This window comes from Crocodylus porosus, unplaced genomic scaffold (genome assembly GCF_001723895.1).
Source record: "Crocodylus porosus isolate Cpor-Errol unplaced genomic scaffold, CroPor_comp1, whole genome shotgun sequence".
Taxonomy (NCBI): domain Eukaryota; kingdom Metazoa; phylum Chordata; order Crocodylia; family Crocodylidae; genus Crocodylus; species Crocodylus porosus.
Genome location: NW_017728947.1, coordinates 48,707,201 through 48,722,649, shown reverse-complemented (window position 1 = coordinate 48,722,649; position 15,449 = coordinate 48,707,201). Strand labels below are relative to the sequence as shown.

Here is a 15,449-nt window from a genome sequence, read left to right as displayed (position 1 = left end):
AATTTTAGATGCACTGGGCAACCATGATTTTCAAACCTGTAATAAAAATGAAATTGAATAAAAGCTTCAGGTGTATAGCCCCCTGAAAAAAAAATGTGGCTGCCTAATGATATGCAGCTAGGTGGGACTCTTTAAAAAAAAAAAAAAAATCACTTAAACCCATATATATGCAGTTAAACAAATGGCGCAAATTTTAGATGCACTGGGCAACCATGATTTTCAAACCTGTAATAAAAATGAAATTGAATAAAAGCTTCAGGTGTATAGCCCCCTGAAAAAAAAATCAAGCTGCTTAGGAGACTGGGTATAGATTTATGTACCTAGTTTTAGGTAACCATATTTGAAAATATTTGTCTTAGTTTTTAGGAAATTGAGAGGCTTAAAAATTGTGTGGGGTCACTGAGAACAGGAAGAGTGGGCAAATGGATTGGATAGTTTAAGGATTTTATGTGTATTTCCCCAACAGATGAGTATCTATTGAAGAAAACTCTTTTAAGTTCCTTCTTAGGTTGACAATAAAACTGACAATCACCATACATCACCTAGTAATTCAACAATATATTTTTCAGACCTACACGGGCAATTAGGGACCATAGATAGCCTCATTATAGATCTCACCTTCCTATCTTACCTGGAAAAATGCTGGCCAGTTGACATTTTCAAAGCAAAAGACTTCTCTGCTAGGGCTCTCCAAACTCATTTTATTACCTCTCTTGCTGTGCCTTAATGGATGACTTCAGCTCATCACAAACAAGGAAAGGTCTTAGTCAGAACATGTATGAGAAAAACGACGTAAATGGTGATGAATGGGGACTTTTTACCATCATGTACCATCTATACTTTTCCCAGACCCTGCTGAAGGGACTTTGATCCTGAACACTTGCAGAAAAGGACAATTTTCTTGTGATTTCCCAGTTGGTCTAATAAAAGGTATCAGTTCTAGTTCTAATCTTTAGTAGGAGTTAAAAGCATTTCCCTAGTGAATTAAACAGGAGGGCGGATACTGCCACCTGCAGGTTATGTGCATGTTTAACAGTTACCAGTGAAAAAAAATCCTATTGATGTTAAAAGACGTATGAAATCGGTGCACCCTTTACTTATGAAAAGGCATGTTTTAAAATGGTACTTAATGATAATTTCCAAACACTCATCTTGTTAATATCACAAGCCCTAAGGGAACTTTCAGGGAAGGTGCTATCAGACAATGTTCTCAGTAAGGACCCAACTTCAGACCCCAGAGGGATGGTTATTTATGAAGCTGGCATCTAAGTTTTTCCTCAGTGCAAGGTGGAGTGATGGACGATTTGTGAATTCCTGCCTGCAGCCATCTCTAGTCCCCATGAGAACTGTGCATAATTTGGGCTATCAAATCCCAAATTGGGCAAGGTGCTTTGGGTTTCACTCCACAATCCAGGCGGTGCCTTGGGGGCTTCAAAGCCTTGCAGGTGGTTGCTGAAACATGAGACACTTTCACTTTGGACAAGTTTCATTTTGAGCTCTGAGATGCGTTTCACACTGACTGTCGGTATCAGAGCCAAAGCAAAGACTGGCATGGGCCTGTATGAACAGATACCTTTTGCCTGGCCCTGCTGAAGTGACTCTCAGGAGTGCAAAGTGGAAGGCTGGATATATTCTGGAAATTAAGATTCCACAAGAAGTCACCAGGAGACGCTGAAGCAAGATTTATCTATTTTATTACAAAACCAACAATAACCAGATGCCTTTCAGCCTAACAAACAATGCTGTAGACAAAACCACTGGGAGATGTTCCATACCACATTTCTCCTGGGCTTAGAATATTACCTCCCTGCCCCCTTACTTTCAGGAGTGTTGAAACCAAATATCCTCCATGTGAGGGGATTCCCACCCTAAATCAAAGACAGTTTGTCTTCTCCATTGTGTTAGTCAGGATTGTATGTACTGCGTAAATGAAACGAAGTCTAAATGCATCCAGCTCCATCAGTGTCCCCTTGTGTTGCCACCATGGCAGTTGTTGTCCTTTCTGCCATGGTGGCAACAGGAACAGTGCTGCCTACAGATGACATTGTGTGTGACCCCTGGTCTCTTCACCTTTGTCCCAGCTGCTTCCACCACTTATTCATGGTAAAGATGAACAGAATCAGGAAGACTCACAATGGTGGAAAAAACATGTATGAATTCTGTTTCTGCAGATAATTATGTAACCTTATTGATCTCTGCTGACTCCTACTGGTACACAAAAGAGCAAGACTTGTCCTGATACTTCTAGATAAGGATGTGTTTGATGACACCTGCCCTATAGCCCTGGATGCCAGAAGGCTTTCTGGGGGGAAGAGCGGTGGTGGTAGTGACCTGAGGTGTTACATAAGGTCCATAGTTCCATCTTGCTTGGTATCCTGTCACACAGTGCCAGAGATTCGGTGCTGAAAGGGAGAGAGTGAACAGGGTATAACCAGGGTTTTTCCCCTATTCCTCTCCCACTTGCAGCTTCCAGCCTTTAAGGTCCAGGAAGCTCCAATTCAGAGGCTATACCCCTAACTCCCAAGCTCAATAGCTACTGATGCACCTTTCCTCCAAGAATTTGTCCAATCTCTTTTTGGATCTGGTTACATTGTCAGCTTCCACAACATCTGGTGGCAAATGAGTTCCATGCTTTAATTACAGTGTGTGAAAAAAACCTCTTGTTAGTTTTAAACCTATGACCTACTAGTTTCATTTTATGACCCCTAGTTCCCGTATTATGAGAGAGAGTAAATAATAAATCCTGTTCACTTTCTCTTCATCACTTCATATTTTGTAAACCCTTACCACGTCCTCTTTCAAGTGCCTCTTTTCTAAAACGAATAAGTCCAGCATCTTTAGTCTCCCCATCATACCATTAATCTTCCTTGCTGCTCTTCTCTGAACCTTCTCTAGTTCTTCTATATCCTTTTTGAGGTGCAGGAACCAAAACTGAGCCCAGTATTCAAGGTGTGTACACCCCATGGATTTATGAATGTGCATAATGATACTTTGTGTTGCTTACAATTCCCTTCTTAATGATCCCTAACTGTTTGGCTTTTGACATCTGCTGAGCACTGAGCTCAGGTTTTCAGCTAGCTGTCCACAATGACTGTGGTAACAGCTACATGAGAGCCCATCATAATGTATGTATAATTCAGGTTATTTCCCAGTATGCATCACTTTACACTTAATCTACAGTGAATTTCATCTGCCATTTAATTGCCCATTCATTTATAAGTGTAAAATCCTTTTGTAGTTTCTCACAGCCCACCTTGGTCTTTACTACTTTAAATAATTTTGTGTCATCCATGAATTTGGCCATCTCACTACTCACCCCCTATTCCAGATCATTTATGAATGTGTTAAAACAGTACTAGTACCAATACAAATCCCTAGGGGACCACTGTTCCTTTCTTTCCATCCCCAAACTGCCCAGTTATACTCACTCTTTTTTTCTCTCATCCTTAAGCCAATTTCTAGTCCATGAGTGGGCCTTCCTTGTAATCCCATGACTACCTAGCTTCATTAACAGCCTCTAGTTTCAGTCTTGGGAGAACCTGTTGTCACTAGCATCATAATTCCATAGGGAGCTTCAGCCACTGTGTACCTTTGAGTTGGACAACTCTATGACCATGGCTTTTGCTACAAAACCAGAATATTCTGTATGACCTTCTCACATACACAGTCACCAGAACTCCTGAATCACTTAGGAGCCTCAAGTCCACATAACCATCCACCATAGAGGCAATACAAGAGACTATTTTGGGACCTTCCCCAAAGACAGTAACTCAGGGTACTAGGTCCTATTCTTCAGCTATGGAAGGGGGTGCTATTTACTTCTCAGTTCCCTTTCTATGAGGCAATCCTGGCAGAAAGCTACAGTTAGGGTCTAACTGAGACTGAGGCTGACCCATTTAGCCAACAGCCACTTGGCTTTTTGAAGAGCTGCCCAAAGCTGTCAGCTTGTGGAGGGCACAGGCGCACACATTGCTTAAGCATCTCTTGGAAGGAAGGGAGGCAGGACTGACAACTGCAGTATTAGGGCTGCAGAAGGGATGATATAGCAGTAAATCTGGATGTTTTAAATTCCCCATTAGCAAATGAGTTTTAGCAAAGAAGTCCCAGTTACTAAGGCTCAATTAAACCATTTTTTTTTCTGCCTGGGCAAGTAGGCAATGGCTACACTGAGAACCTCACCCCTTTTGCTGGGCACATCCTGCTCCCTGCAATTGCATGAGAGTATCCTATAGCCCTAGCATCAATCTTTGGCCCCTGCTGGATATAGTACTAAATGACAGCACCAGCCAGCCCATCATTCCTCAAGATACAGCACAATGTTTTTACAAGGCTGGGCTTGTTCTTTATTCCTATTGCAGGATTAGTGGGGGGATATTGACATCTGTGATTATACACTGAACCAAATCCACTTAACACATCCATACACAAAATGCTTCTGTATAAAAAGGAAAAGCAATGAGCAGAAAGCAGACTTGCAGGCATAAAGCGGACATACGTTACAGGTGACTTACAACAAAGCAGCCAGCAATGGGTAGGACTGTTTATAAAGCAAAAGCTTTTCTTTACAACACACCTGTGAGACTTGCACTTCACAAAGGTACTTGTTAAGGGTCGATTGGTTTGTTTTTTTTAATGTAGACCAAATGCTTCGACCAGCTTCAAACCTACTCCCAAGCAGTGAGATCCCAAGTCCTGTGGGATCAAATATCCAGTGAGTGATATTTGGGCGCCATCTGGGCATTTAAATGTGGCGCAAGTTTGCTGTGCTGGGGCACTGGGATGTTTCAGCTGTGATACTATTGTCACAAAGTGCTGCCATCCCAGGAAAAGGTGAACTTGCCACGTCACACAATCATATAACTAAGTAACATGGCCACAGTTTGTTAAAAGTCCCCTCTGTCATACTGCAACACAATACTGCTGTGAAACAGTGTTCCGCATGTAACCCACAAGGCCATGGTACAATGCCTGGCATTGCCATCAATATCCATTTTGGGACAGTGAAATGGTACTGGTATTATAGCTTTAACAAGATCTAAACCAGGGCAGGCTTCAAACCCAGATCCTATTAATGATATTCATGGCTGCTCACCATTTCCTAATTGCTTAAGAGTTGGTTACCGATTCCCTCTGTGTATAAGTAGATAGAAGAGGGGCTCACCATTCACCAAATTAAATGCAACACCTCAGAAACCTCATTGTGGGTAAAATGGCCAAAGTACTTAGGTAACTATCATCAGAGAGCTGTCCCCCATAATACTGAATGCAAACAACAGGTACCTAAGGGAAGTGCATCAGAACAGCATGAGGATTAGGGTGTGCATACAAGTAAGTGAAAGAAAGGTTTAGGTGTCTGATAGATGGGAGATTGCTGTGCCCCTCTAAGGGTCAAGAAAGCCAGAAATGCTCGAAGCAGGAACACACTGTTTTGCAGTAAGCTCTATGCTCCCACTGGCTGTTACGCGCAGTAGAGGGTCTAGGTGTTCCTGTCCCTCAGCAGAATTTACTATTGTATCTAACTGTGAATAGCAGACAAAGATCTTGGCCAAAGCACAACCAGTTGAAGCAGTCCCTTTGAAACCTCTAAAAGTAGCAGTCTAGCCAATCTGAGCCACTGCCACTGCTTTAATAGAGTGTGTTATTAGAGCTTAAACTACCGATATTAGCAGGGTGCAGAAAAATGGGATAAGGTTATTGTGAGCAATGCATCACCCTGCTGAACAGGCAGGGAGCTATGGATTCACATCCAAGAAGCACAGGGACCCATGGTTCTGCACAGGAATGACCAATGCCTTCAGAAAAAGAATGAGCCAAATGGCAGAGATGCCATTTATATTAACGAGGCACCTGGGGATTGGTTTCTTCCTGCATCTTTTCTGTTCTGACAAATGCATTCTCATCTCTCCAGTGCCTGTCACTAGGCTGGCAGATGCTCCTGCTGTGCAGGGCAGAGCTACTTGATTTCTTGTCCTTCATATAGTTATAGGGGAAATTTGTGGCTACTTTGGCACACATGAAGATAGACAGTTTCTCTCCCCACCCACTCTCCTGACTCTACTGGGGCCTGTAGTATGTTTTCCTAGCATTGGCAGCCTGCCGGTTCTCCTAGTGACCCTAGACATGGTATTGGTGCAGCATATCTTCCTTATGGCACAGTTGGGCTTCCCCCTGCAGCTCCCCTGCCCCTTCCACACTTAAGGATGTTCACGTTTCAACCTCTCCCCCATATATGCTCACATACAAACTCTTCTTTCCTGCACAGACAGTTAAGCTGTAGCTGTACTCTCTCAGCGGCCCATGCTTGCAAGCTACAGAGGGCTCTCACCAACCATCAGAACTGGGGCTATTCAGTAATTCCCAGGAAGCACTTGGTACTCTATAAGAACACTTGGGAGCACTAGCTGGGTCAATATATTCACTTCTACATGCAGTGGGACACTTGAGAGATTGATGTGCAGCTGGCAGATGGATCAGTTGCTGAAATCAATGCCCTGTTGGAATCCAGTAATGCAATGTATTCCTTTAGCTAACCCAAATAGCCTTAGAAATCAAAGGAAGGAACAGAACAGTGACTTCAACCCCTGTACAAGACAATTGTACAATTTACATATATATTTATATACAGTATATAAAAATCTCTTTCTCAAATCCCAGCAAACGTCAGTAGCTATTCCAATTAAAAAAAAGAAAAAAAAAAGTCATGCTCTTCCTGCCCCTTCCCCTGCAAAGTATTAGATAATGGCATTAACAATAAATCAAAAACCAAACCAAGTATTAAAAAAAAAAAGTGCAAACGTTCTGGGTGCCACTTCTGCTACGGTGGATATTGCTGCCCATGTGCTCACAAGCAGCAGGGTGTCTGTCCGTCCAGCTGTCCTTCCTTTGGGTTGGACCCTGCATTCAGATCTCCTCCTAGACCAGGCGTCCTACTGAAATGGGTAGGTGGAACATTTGGTAAAGGGAGTGGAAAGGGAAGAGAGACATACCCAAATTAAACCCTCAATTCACAGACTGTTGATGTTAAATATATGGCACAATCTCTTCTGCAGAACAAAGATTTCAGAGCAAGTTCTAATGAGCAACTGTCTTGCAGAGAAGACAGCTCTGACCAAGTTGTGAACATGAAACCTTAGGAACTGATATATTACTAAATTCAAACTACTGCTATCCATAATCTTACCCCTCTCTTGGGAATGGCCAAGCAATCCTGACAAAACAATTCCCCCTTTCCCTTCTCCCTTGGGCTGAATGTTGCTTGGGCTGAGCACTGATTCTAGACAACTTTACTCTACTGTCAGAGCAAATCATCTCCAAGGGTGGCCAGATGGCTGGCTTCCCCAGCAAGCAAGCAGTGAAAAGCCCAAGCATTTTTTTCTCAGTCACCCAGCAGTAGGACCCAGCAACTTTCCCAATGAACCTCTCTCAAAGGTGTCTCTGGAACATACGCTCCAAAGACTACTGTGCTGTTAGAGTCTTGGATCCAAAATCTAATGCTGGGATTTAAAATGCACAGTGAGGCATGAGTATAAATTCAGTGGGGTGGAAAATGTTAGTTGCCTGAAAATCCCCTTGGTATAGCTCAGATTTGGGCACAAAAGGGCTGCTCAGTTAGCCGGGAGTCTCACACCCACTGATGTGCCAACTCCTTGTTCTGATTAGTCAAGGCCTACACGTGCATAATATTAACAAAATTGACCAGTATAGTGCTGCTGGATTTGACTGGCCAGTTCTCTAGTGGGTACCATTGAGTTGCCTCCAAAAAGGAGACAAGGCCATGTCCCTGCCCCCTTTCTGCACTGGCCAGCAAAGCTAGAAGCTTGTGGAAAGAAGTGCACCCTCCTAAATGCCGTCTAAGTAACCACACCCAACTCACACAGAAAAGCACTCTGGAAGGCCTGAAGATCAAAAACCCTGAGGGGAAAGGGGAACATTTCTGCAGAACCCAAACTAAATCTATCCATCCCTTTGGGAGGTAGAGACTGTGGGAAAATTGCCCTGACTTCTGTCTAATGCTGTTTGTTTCTATTAGCCTATGCTGTTCTCAAGCAAAAACAATCAAAATATCTATACTTACCAATAAACTATTGTAAATGATAGACATATACAGATAACATTTTTCTTAAAAGAGATGCAGTTTTATGGGAAAATAGATAAGAAATCCTCAATGATCCACAGGCTAGAAATAAAGGTAATTCTGCCACTTCCATTGATTTTCAGGTTCACAGGTACTATGGACAGATGAGGCCATTACATCAACTAGCCTGACTTCCTGTAGTACACTGGCAATTACGTTTTACTTGGTTACCCTGTGTTGAGCTCAACAATCTGTGTTTGACCAAGATCTTCCAGTAAAGCATCTGATCCCGATTTGAAGACATCAAGACAATGGAGAACCCATCACTTGTGTGGGCAGTTTGTTCCAGTGGCTGATCACTACCCTTCCCGTTAAAATTTGATGTTTAATTTCCTATTTATTTTAGTCTATATTAGACTTCTGCTTCCAACCACTGGCTTTTTCTATTGTCTTTCTGTGCTAGATTAAAGAGTCCTTCAGCACTTGGTATTTTCTCCTTGTAAAGGTACCTTTATGTTGCAGCTGAGTCACTTCAAATTCTTCTTTGTGATAAGCTAAATGGATTGAGCTCTAAGACTCACATTGTAAGACATTTTCTCCAGTCCTCAAATAATTTCTTTTGCTCTTTTCTCCAGCTTGCCTAATTTCTCAGCATTTTTTTTAAATCAGACACCAGAACTGGATATATTTCAACATCAATATCACTAATACTGCGCACAGAGGTAACAGCATTCCCCTACCTACTCTCAGCTCTCCTGTTTCCACATTCAAAGAGTGTATTGGCCCTTTTTGCCATAGCACCACAGCAGAAGCTCATGTTGAGTTGCCAGTACACTATGACCTCTATATTTTCTTCAGAACCCCTACTGGGTACATATTCTGAAGGCAGGTCCTGCAGTGTTTGTTCCTAGAGGTATGATTTTGCACTTAGCTGCACTGAAAAAGCATTTTATTTGACTTGGCTCAGCTTAACAAATGATCTGAAGTGCCCTGTATGATTGCCCTGTTTTTAATGTTATTTATGAACTCTACGTCATTTACAAACTTCATCACCAATGATTAGCCATTGACTTTTGGATAACTCACGGAAATGAACACCATCAGACCTGATGCTCTAGAACCCACTAGAAATGTTCACTTGATAATGATTCTGCATTGATAACTTTTATTAAATGGTTAGAAGGTCAGCTGTTAATCTATTTTGTATGTGCTTTATTGGCATTTGACACTACTAAATTTAGTACGGATGTCAAATAGCATTATGTCAAATGTTTCAGAAATATCTAAGCATGTTTATACATGCCTATGTATGCCATTTATCAACCAAACTTGCAATAAATATGCCTTTCTTTACCCTAAAAAGAAGAATTGTAAATCTTTTGCTCCCTGCATGCACACATCATCCTTTACCTGGCTCATGAAAATTGTAAGTGCATTTGCAGAAGTAGCACCATAACAAAAGGCCTAAAATACCTGCTTAATAATGTACTTTATAAACATTGTTATTCCCATTAGGAAAGCTGAAGTCCAGGATAACTGCAATGGTGTGAAAGAAAGTCCATATTTCTTGGTTTTAACTCCCTTCTCAACTTTAAAGGTCATTGAACAGCTGATATTTATGAAAGTGGGGAGTGCTTTAATGGATTCTCTGCGGATGGCTGTCATGCAAAAAAACGACAACTCCAAAAAGGGAACAAACAAGTATGGTACTTACTGAAAGGATTAAGGCCTTGTATTTTTCCCTGGGGGAAATTGCTATTGCTGCCTGCAAAATGCAAGAACAAAATTTAGTCACCACTGTGGTCAGTTTTTTATACTTTTGAATGTTATGATTAGGTTTAGGAGAACATGACGATTGTTCCCCTCATAACAAGAGAAAATCATAATTGCAGGCAGAAGTGTAGCCAGGTTCTATGAAAAACTCCCTTAAACTAACATGCATCCATCTCTGCCAAGCCATCTCAGCCTGGATTTGCAGTAACTTTTGGAGTCAGACTACACTGGACTAAAGGTGTCACAGGTTAAACATCTTATATTGTGATGAATAAACCTCATAAAATCCAGAGGTTTAGTTTAGGCAAGCGCCAAAAGTTCTAGAAACTCCCTTGATACAATTAAGGCAAAATTACAGTTAGACCACACTAAGGGTACTTAAAATGTGAGTATCTGCATATTAAAGCTTATTCACTCTTGTTAAGTACCCCCTGAGCATCCCACAGTTGTACCACTTCAGGTGAGGGTTAACTCTGGGCTTTTCTAACATTTAGTCTATGTTAGCGTAGCTTCAGTCTGCTCCACAGAGATAAAACAAGCAATTTGAAGCCCCTCAGCATCCCAGGATGCACTGCTCCTGTCTGCCCCCCACCCTCTCCCCCAGCAGGTATAGAGAGTTCAGGCTCCTAACCATACCCCTGTAAATCATTTCTCCCAAACTAACAGCTTTATATGGAGCTCAGATAGCACGCACCAGGCATAGGATAAATAGTCCAACCTTACTGAATCCTTGCTACCCTAAGCGTATGCCATAATATTCATACACTTGCATGGGGCCTAAAATCAGACACCCAAACTGACATTCAAGATTGAGTTCCAAAGATGCCAAGCATCTGCAACTCTCAGGGGAGTGGCAGGGGCCCACCACTCTCAAGGCCATTTCCAGTTACGTGCCCAATTGTAGGTTTTAGGTGACTGACTTTAAAAGATTTCACCTGCCTCCATCTGACAATTTTGGTGATTGGCTGGTGATGGCAGGAAAATAGGCACTTCCACTTCCAGTCAGAACCAGTAAGTGTGCTTCCAGATCCCATTCTGGCCTAGAGATGCAAATGACTGAGCCTAATTACCAGCACCAGTTATTCACGCTCTTGCAGAAGGAGACTGAATCTAAAATATTAGACACTGTCTGCGCAAGAGAGGGACAAGAGGGCATTTAGGAAGGTGGCAGGCACAGAGGTCTAAAAGAGAACAAACCGTATAATGAAAAAAAAGAAACCAGGACAAAAGCATTCCTGTTACTGGCACCCTGCTTTGGGGGAGAAGGCAGGAAGGGAGAGGAGGGAGAGAATCAATAAGATGGTGAAATTTAAGAGATTCCAAAATGCAAAATCTGTTGCTTTTTAATTAAAAGGGGACATGTATACATATGCTGCTTAATTAAAAGGGGACATGTATATATTTGATGAAAAATTTAAAGTAATTCCAGGTGCCACCATCCTTTCCTGAGAAACAGAAGCTACAGTTAAGCTGTTTTGAGGCCTATGTATAAAAAGCACAGCTCCACTGTCAAAAGATTCTTCCAGAGCTAACTGGGGATCTTACCCAGAGTCCGGGCAGTAAAAATTCAGGCTCTTTAGATTAGGCACAGGCACATATCTGGACTTTTCCTAGTGGCTGTGAGCCCTGCAGCAGCCTCTAGAGGGTACTGCTCAGTAACTGCAGTATTCTTGAGCTACTGAACTGTCTGAAATACTACTTTTTTCCCCTCTTCATGTTTTCCATGCGTTTGAACAGCAGACACATTTCTATTTCCTCCCACCCCACCAGCAAACATCACATTGCTGTAAAACAATGATATAACACGTCCCTACCCTAGCACTATCGCTAATGGAAGCCGTCATGTGCTGGCATCTCACAGCCACCAGACAGTTCATTCTACAACAATAAGGAACCTTGTGCCCCCAAAGGAAGGTGCCTACCTTTCCACTTGCATCTGCTGAGCAGGAATGCAAAAGCCGAGCCCTTTTTCCCACTGCATTTGACTCTCAATGGGTCTTGCAAACATTTCTCTGCAAATCCCTATTAAGTACCCGAACTGGGTTGAAAGCAGCCTGCAGGCTGCTGTCAGTAATTCTAAAAGGGTTTTTTCCCCTTAGACTTTTAAGCAGGTAAATCCTCCTCTTGGGTTAGTGGCACCTTGCACATGCAACAAGGAGGCAGTAAAGAACACTATCGATGGTGTCTTTCCTGGAAACCCACTTGTCTTTGAATGATAATTGGAAAACTACAGCTAAACTGACACTATACATTTAACAAGACTGGCAGACTCAGTCCCAAGCACAAAAGATCTCTCTGCTATCTGTGCCAGGGGCAGGGATTTCTTAAGGTTGGTCCAAGACAAATTCACCTGAGACTACGGGCTTTCACAAATCTCACCACCTTTCACAACAAATGCATGTTGTCTTTGCTGTGCCTTCGCTACCTGCCTACACACTACCGACACACATGCTTAAAGAAAGCGAAACAAGGCAGAATGAACACAACTGATGAGACAGACAGATGCACAGGCAACAGATATAAGTATCACGCTGCTAGCATATGATGGTGAGGTACTCAGGCAAGCTGATGGTGAGAATGGGATAGGAAAGGGAACCTCCTCTCCCCCTCTTCGCACACTCCAAGAGTTAACTGCATAAAGCAAAGTTCAGCATCACAAATTCACTTTCAGGATATCACTTTGTTCGCATTCACAAGTGAAATTGGATCAGGCCAGCTGGTTCTTGGATTGGAAGCTTTCTGTGAAAACCTGGTATACTTCAGTAGCTTGCACTCATTCCTCTGAATAATGAACAAATGCCCAACCATAAAGTAGAGATACTGTGTCTAGCTAGACATGCTACCTTTCAGATTGGATGTAAAGCTGATGTCCTGGTCAGCTCTGGTTGTTAATAACCCTCATCCCTGCCCCCCCATCCCCCCAGAAGCTTTCTGATAGCCTAAAGATGTTAAGCTCTATTATCCCCACCTGAACTCTGAAGTGGGTAACTGAACTAAGTGACTTGTTCAATTAAAATACTCAGTGTATTTAGATCTCCCTCTCTCCCCACTTGCCAATTACCTATAATCTGACTTTGATTTTTGCTAACTTGTTCATTAAGCAAAACCATGCAATGAATAACTTTTATAATCACGTTACGGCTGCTACAATGATTGCCAACCATTCACCATGACAACCTGCTTTCTGTCAATCACAAGGTAGAAGCAATCATCCAAGTGACACGCTGAGTCATCTTCTTCCACACTCAAAGACCTTTTCTTAGATGGCCACCCAAGCATTCCCACACAATCCTTTCAATATGAATTTACAATAGTATTCAAAGGACTTTTTTCCTTTCCACAACTGTCCTGGAAGGATATTCCCTCATGTCAATTTCTACAGAACATAACAAAGGGATCAGAAATATTGCCAAAGTCACAGGCTTTACAGGGCTTTCTTTTTGCAGTGTTTGCTCAGCTTCTACCTTCCTTCTTTTTTGCAGTGTTTGCTCAGCTTCAGTAGGCAATTACATGTTGCTTTTCTACCAATTCTCCCTGAAATTTTAATTAGACACTTCAATCCTGTTTCTAAAATTCCCCATTGACAGGTGGCAGTTAGCACGAGCCTTGCTCATGCCTACTCCCCCTCTCTAAGATCACTAGGCACCAATTTGTCTTGAATTGTGTAACTTTCCATCAAAGCTCTGCAGCCGGTCTGCTTCCTCCAAAGGACTCCATCTTTTGACTAGTGAGTACAGTCACAATTGGCCTTTGACCAGAAAGTGTTTCTACCCTCCAGCTTTGCTGTGCAGAATCCATTGGTGAATGCTGACTTTACCTGGTTGGGAATCAGTTTGGGTTCCTTCCAACCACCTTTAGTCAGACACATCTGAATCTACTAAGAGGGGATGCTTTCCTTGCCAGGCTCCAATCACACCCTGAACCACCCTTCTTCCTTTGTTTTAGGGAACTATTTGTGGGATCAGCAAACATCTTGGCTGGTTCCTAGGTACCTCACCATCCTGATTTCCAGGAATGGTATGTCTCCAGAGTTGCCCTAGAGGGGCTTATGGATGATATTTTAGCAAACCAATAGCAGAACCAGAGAAAAGAGACCTTACTTGTTGGAGTCTATGATGAGTTCCTTGGTACTACTGGGGATGGGGGAAGAATGTAATTGTGGACAGGTTTGGATGGAAATCACCGGGAGGGTGATTAGCTACAGGGACTAAAAGGATGTTGGGGGCTGGGGAAAAGGATGGAAATATAGTATGTACCTCAGCCAGGTTTGGTGCATGAATGCCACACAGTCTACAGGAGTGGATCCAGAGGGATGCGCTGGTGCAGTTGCATCCCCCTTTGACTCCTGCTCCATTCAAAGTTTACAACTAACTGCTTGGTAGTGGCAGCAGCATTTCTAGTTAGACTGTGTTGAGGGAATCAAATGACTTCATGGCTCATCATCATCAACCTGATGACTTCTAAACTCTGCTTTCCACAGTTGTTGATGATGCTCTCTCCTTCTTTATGGACTTGATATTCTACCAAATCAAGCCATCTTTGATCTGCAGTTCTGCTGTCTGTTAGCTGCTCCTGGTAATAAAGCTCCTATTTTACAGCCCTGCAGACTGTTTATAACTCATTCCAATTAAGTTACATTTGTATAACTTCAGTCTTAAACTGCATAATACTCTAGGACCCTAGCATATTTGTTTATTTTTAACTGTAGAAAAATGTGTATTGTTTTATGTGCGTTGATGCACCCCACCATCCACACCCCCCTTTTCAAAAGTCTAGATCCACCTTTGGCAGTCCATCACTGCTATGGGATACAGAGGGTGGATGTCAGGGGAGTTTTGATTTTCATATGGAAAGAGTTAAGTAGAATAGAAGCAAAGCCAATCTATCTCACTGCCTCGCAAAATCCCTTGCTGCTTTACAAAGCTGGGTTTGTCTAATGCCATCTCTTGAAAAACATAACAGAAGAGAAGAGAACTGGAAGAGGAAGATTCAGTGTTCCAGTCTCAGCTCACTACTTCCCTCAGGTCACTCAAGAGCTTAGTGTTGGGTCTCCATCCTTATTCTCCCACAAGCCTCCCCCTGTACTACTTGTGCATTCCTCTTTGATCCCTGGGGCCAGGCTGGTCTCGAGGAGGCATGCCGAGTTGTGTGACAGAACAAGGTCGGAGCCCTATTTTGTATACACAGACTCTTCCTCACGCAGGGAAGGAAGCCACAGAAAGGTCAGGCTGTGCTCTGAGCAAGTATTGCTTGGCAGTCGCACTCTTACAACAATAAGTCTGAGTTTTCTGGTCATTGCTTTATTTTCCCCTCATCTTTGGCAGAGCAAAGATGCTCTTGTTTTATTCCTTCCTTCGTTGTCTTATGTATTTTCATAAACTAAAGCCTTGAAGAGCCAGTTGGCTTGGGCAGCAGATTCCAGCAAGTCTCACTCCAAGCCAGATCACAGTAAAACTCATTTGGCACATTAATCTTAGTAGGAAGGTAATAAAATTAAGGGATACAGGCACTATTATTGTATATTTTTCCACAGTAAGATACTGGTGACTAAGGAAAAGCTTTCATTAAACTAGGGAAGCTGGCTCTTCTCTAACTGCTGACC

At 42.5% G+C, this 15,449-nt stretch overlaps 1 protein-coding gene across 1 annotated transcript in view; it reads right to left on the bottom strand.

Annotated features, from left to right (window-relative positions):
- Positions 1-3,430: 3,430 nt before the first annotated feature.
- Positions 3,431-15,449, bottom strand: part of SMOC1 (SPARC related modular calcium binding 1) — a 119,871-nt gene continuing 107,852 nt past the window's right edge. Inside the window, exons 12-13 of the mRNA XM_019551034.1 lie at positions 9,789-9,839; positions 3,431-6,929 (exon numbers count right to left, since the gene is read on the bottom strand). Of these exons, the coding sequence (XP_019406579.1) occupies positions 6,913-6,929; positions 9,789-9,839 (68 nt within the window). The 3' untranslated portion in view covers positions 3,431-6,912. The remainder of the gene's footprint in view (positions 6,930-9,788; positions 9,840-15,449) is intronic.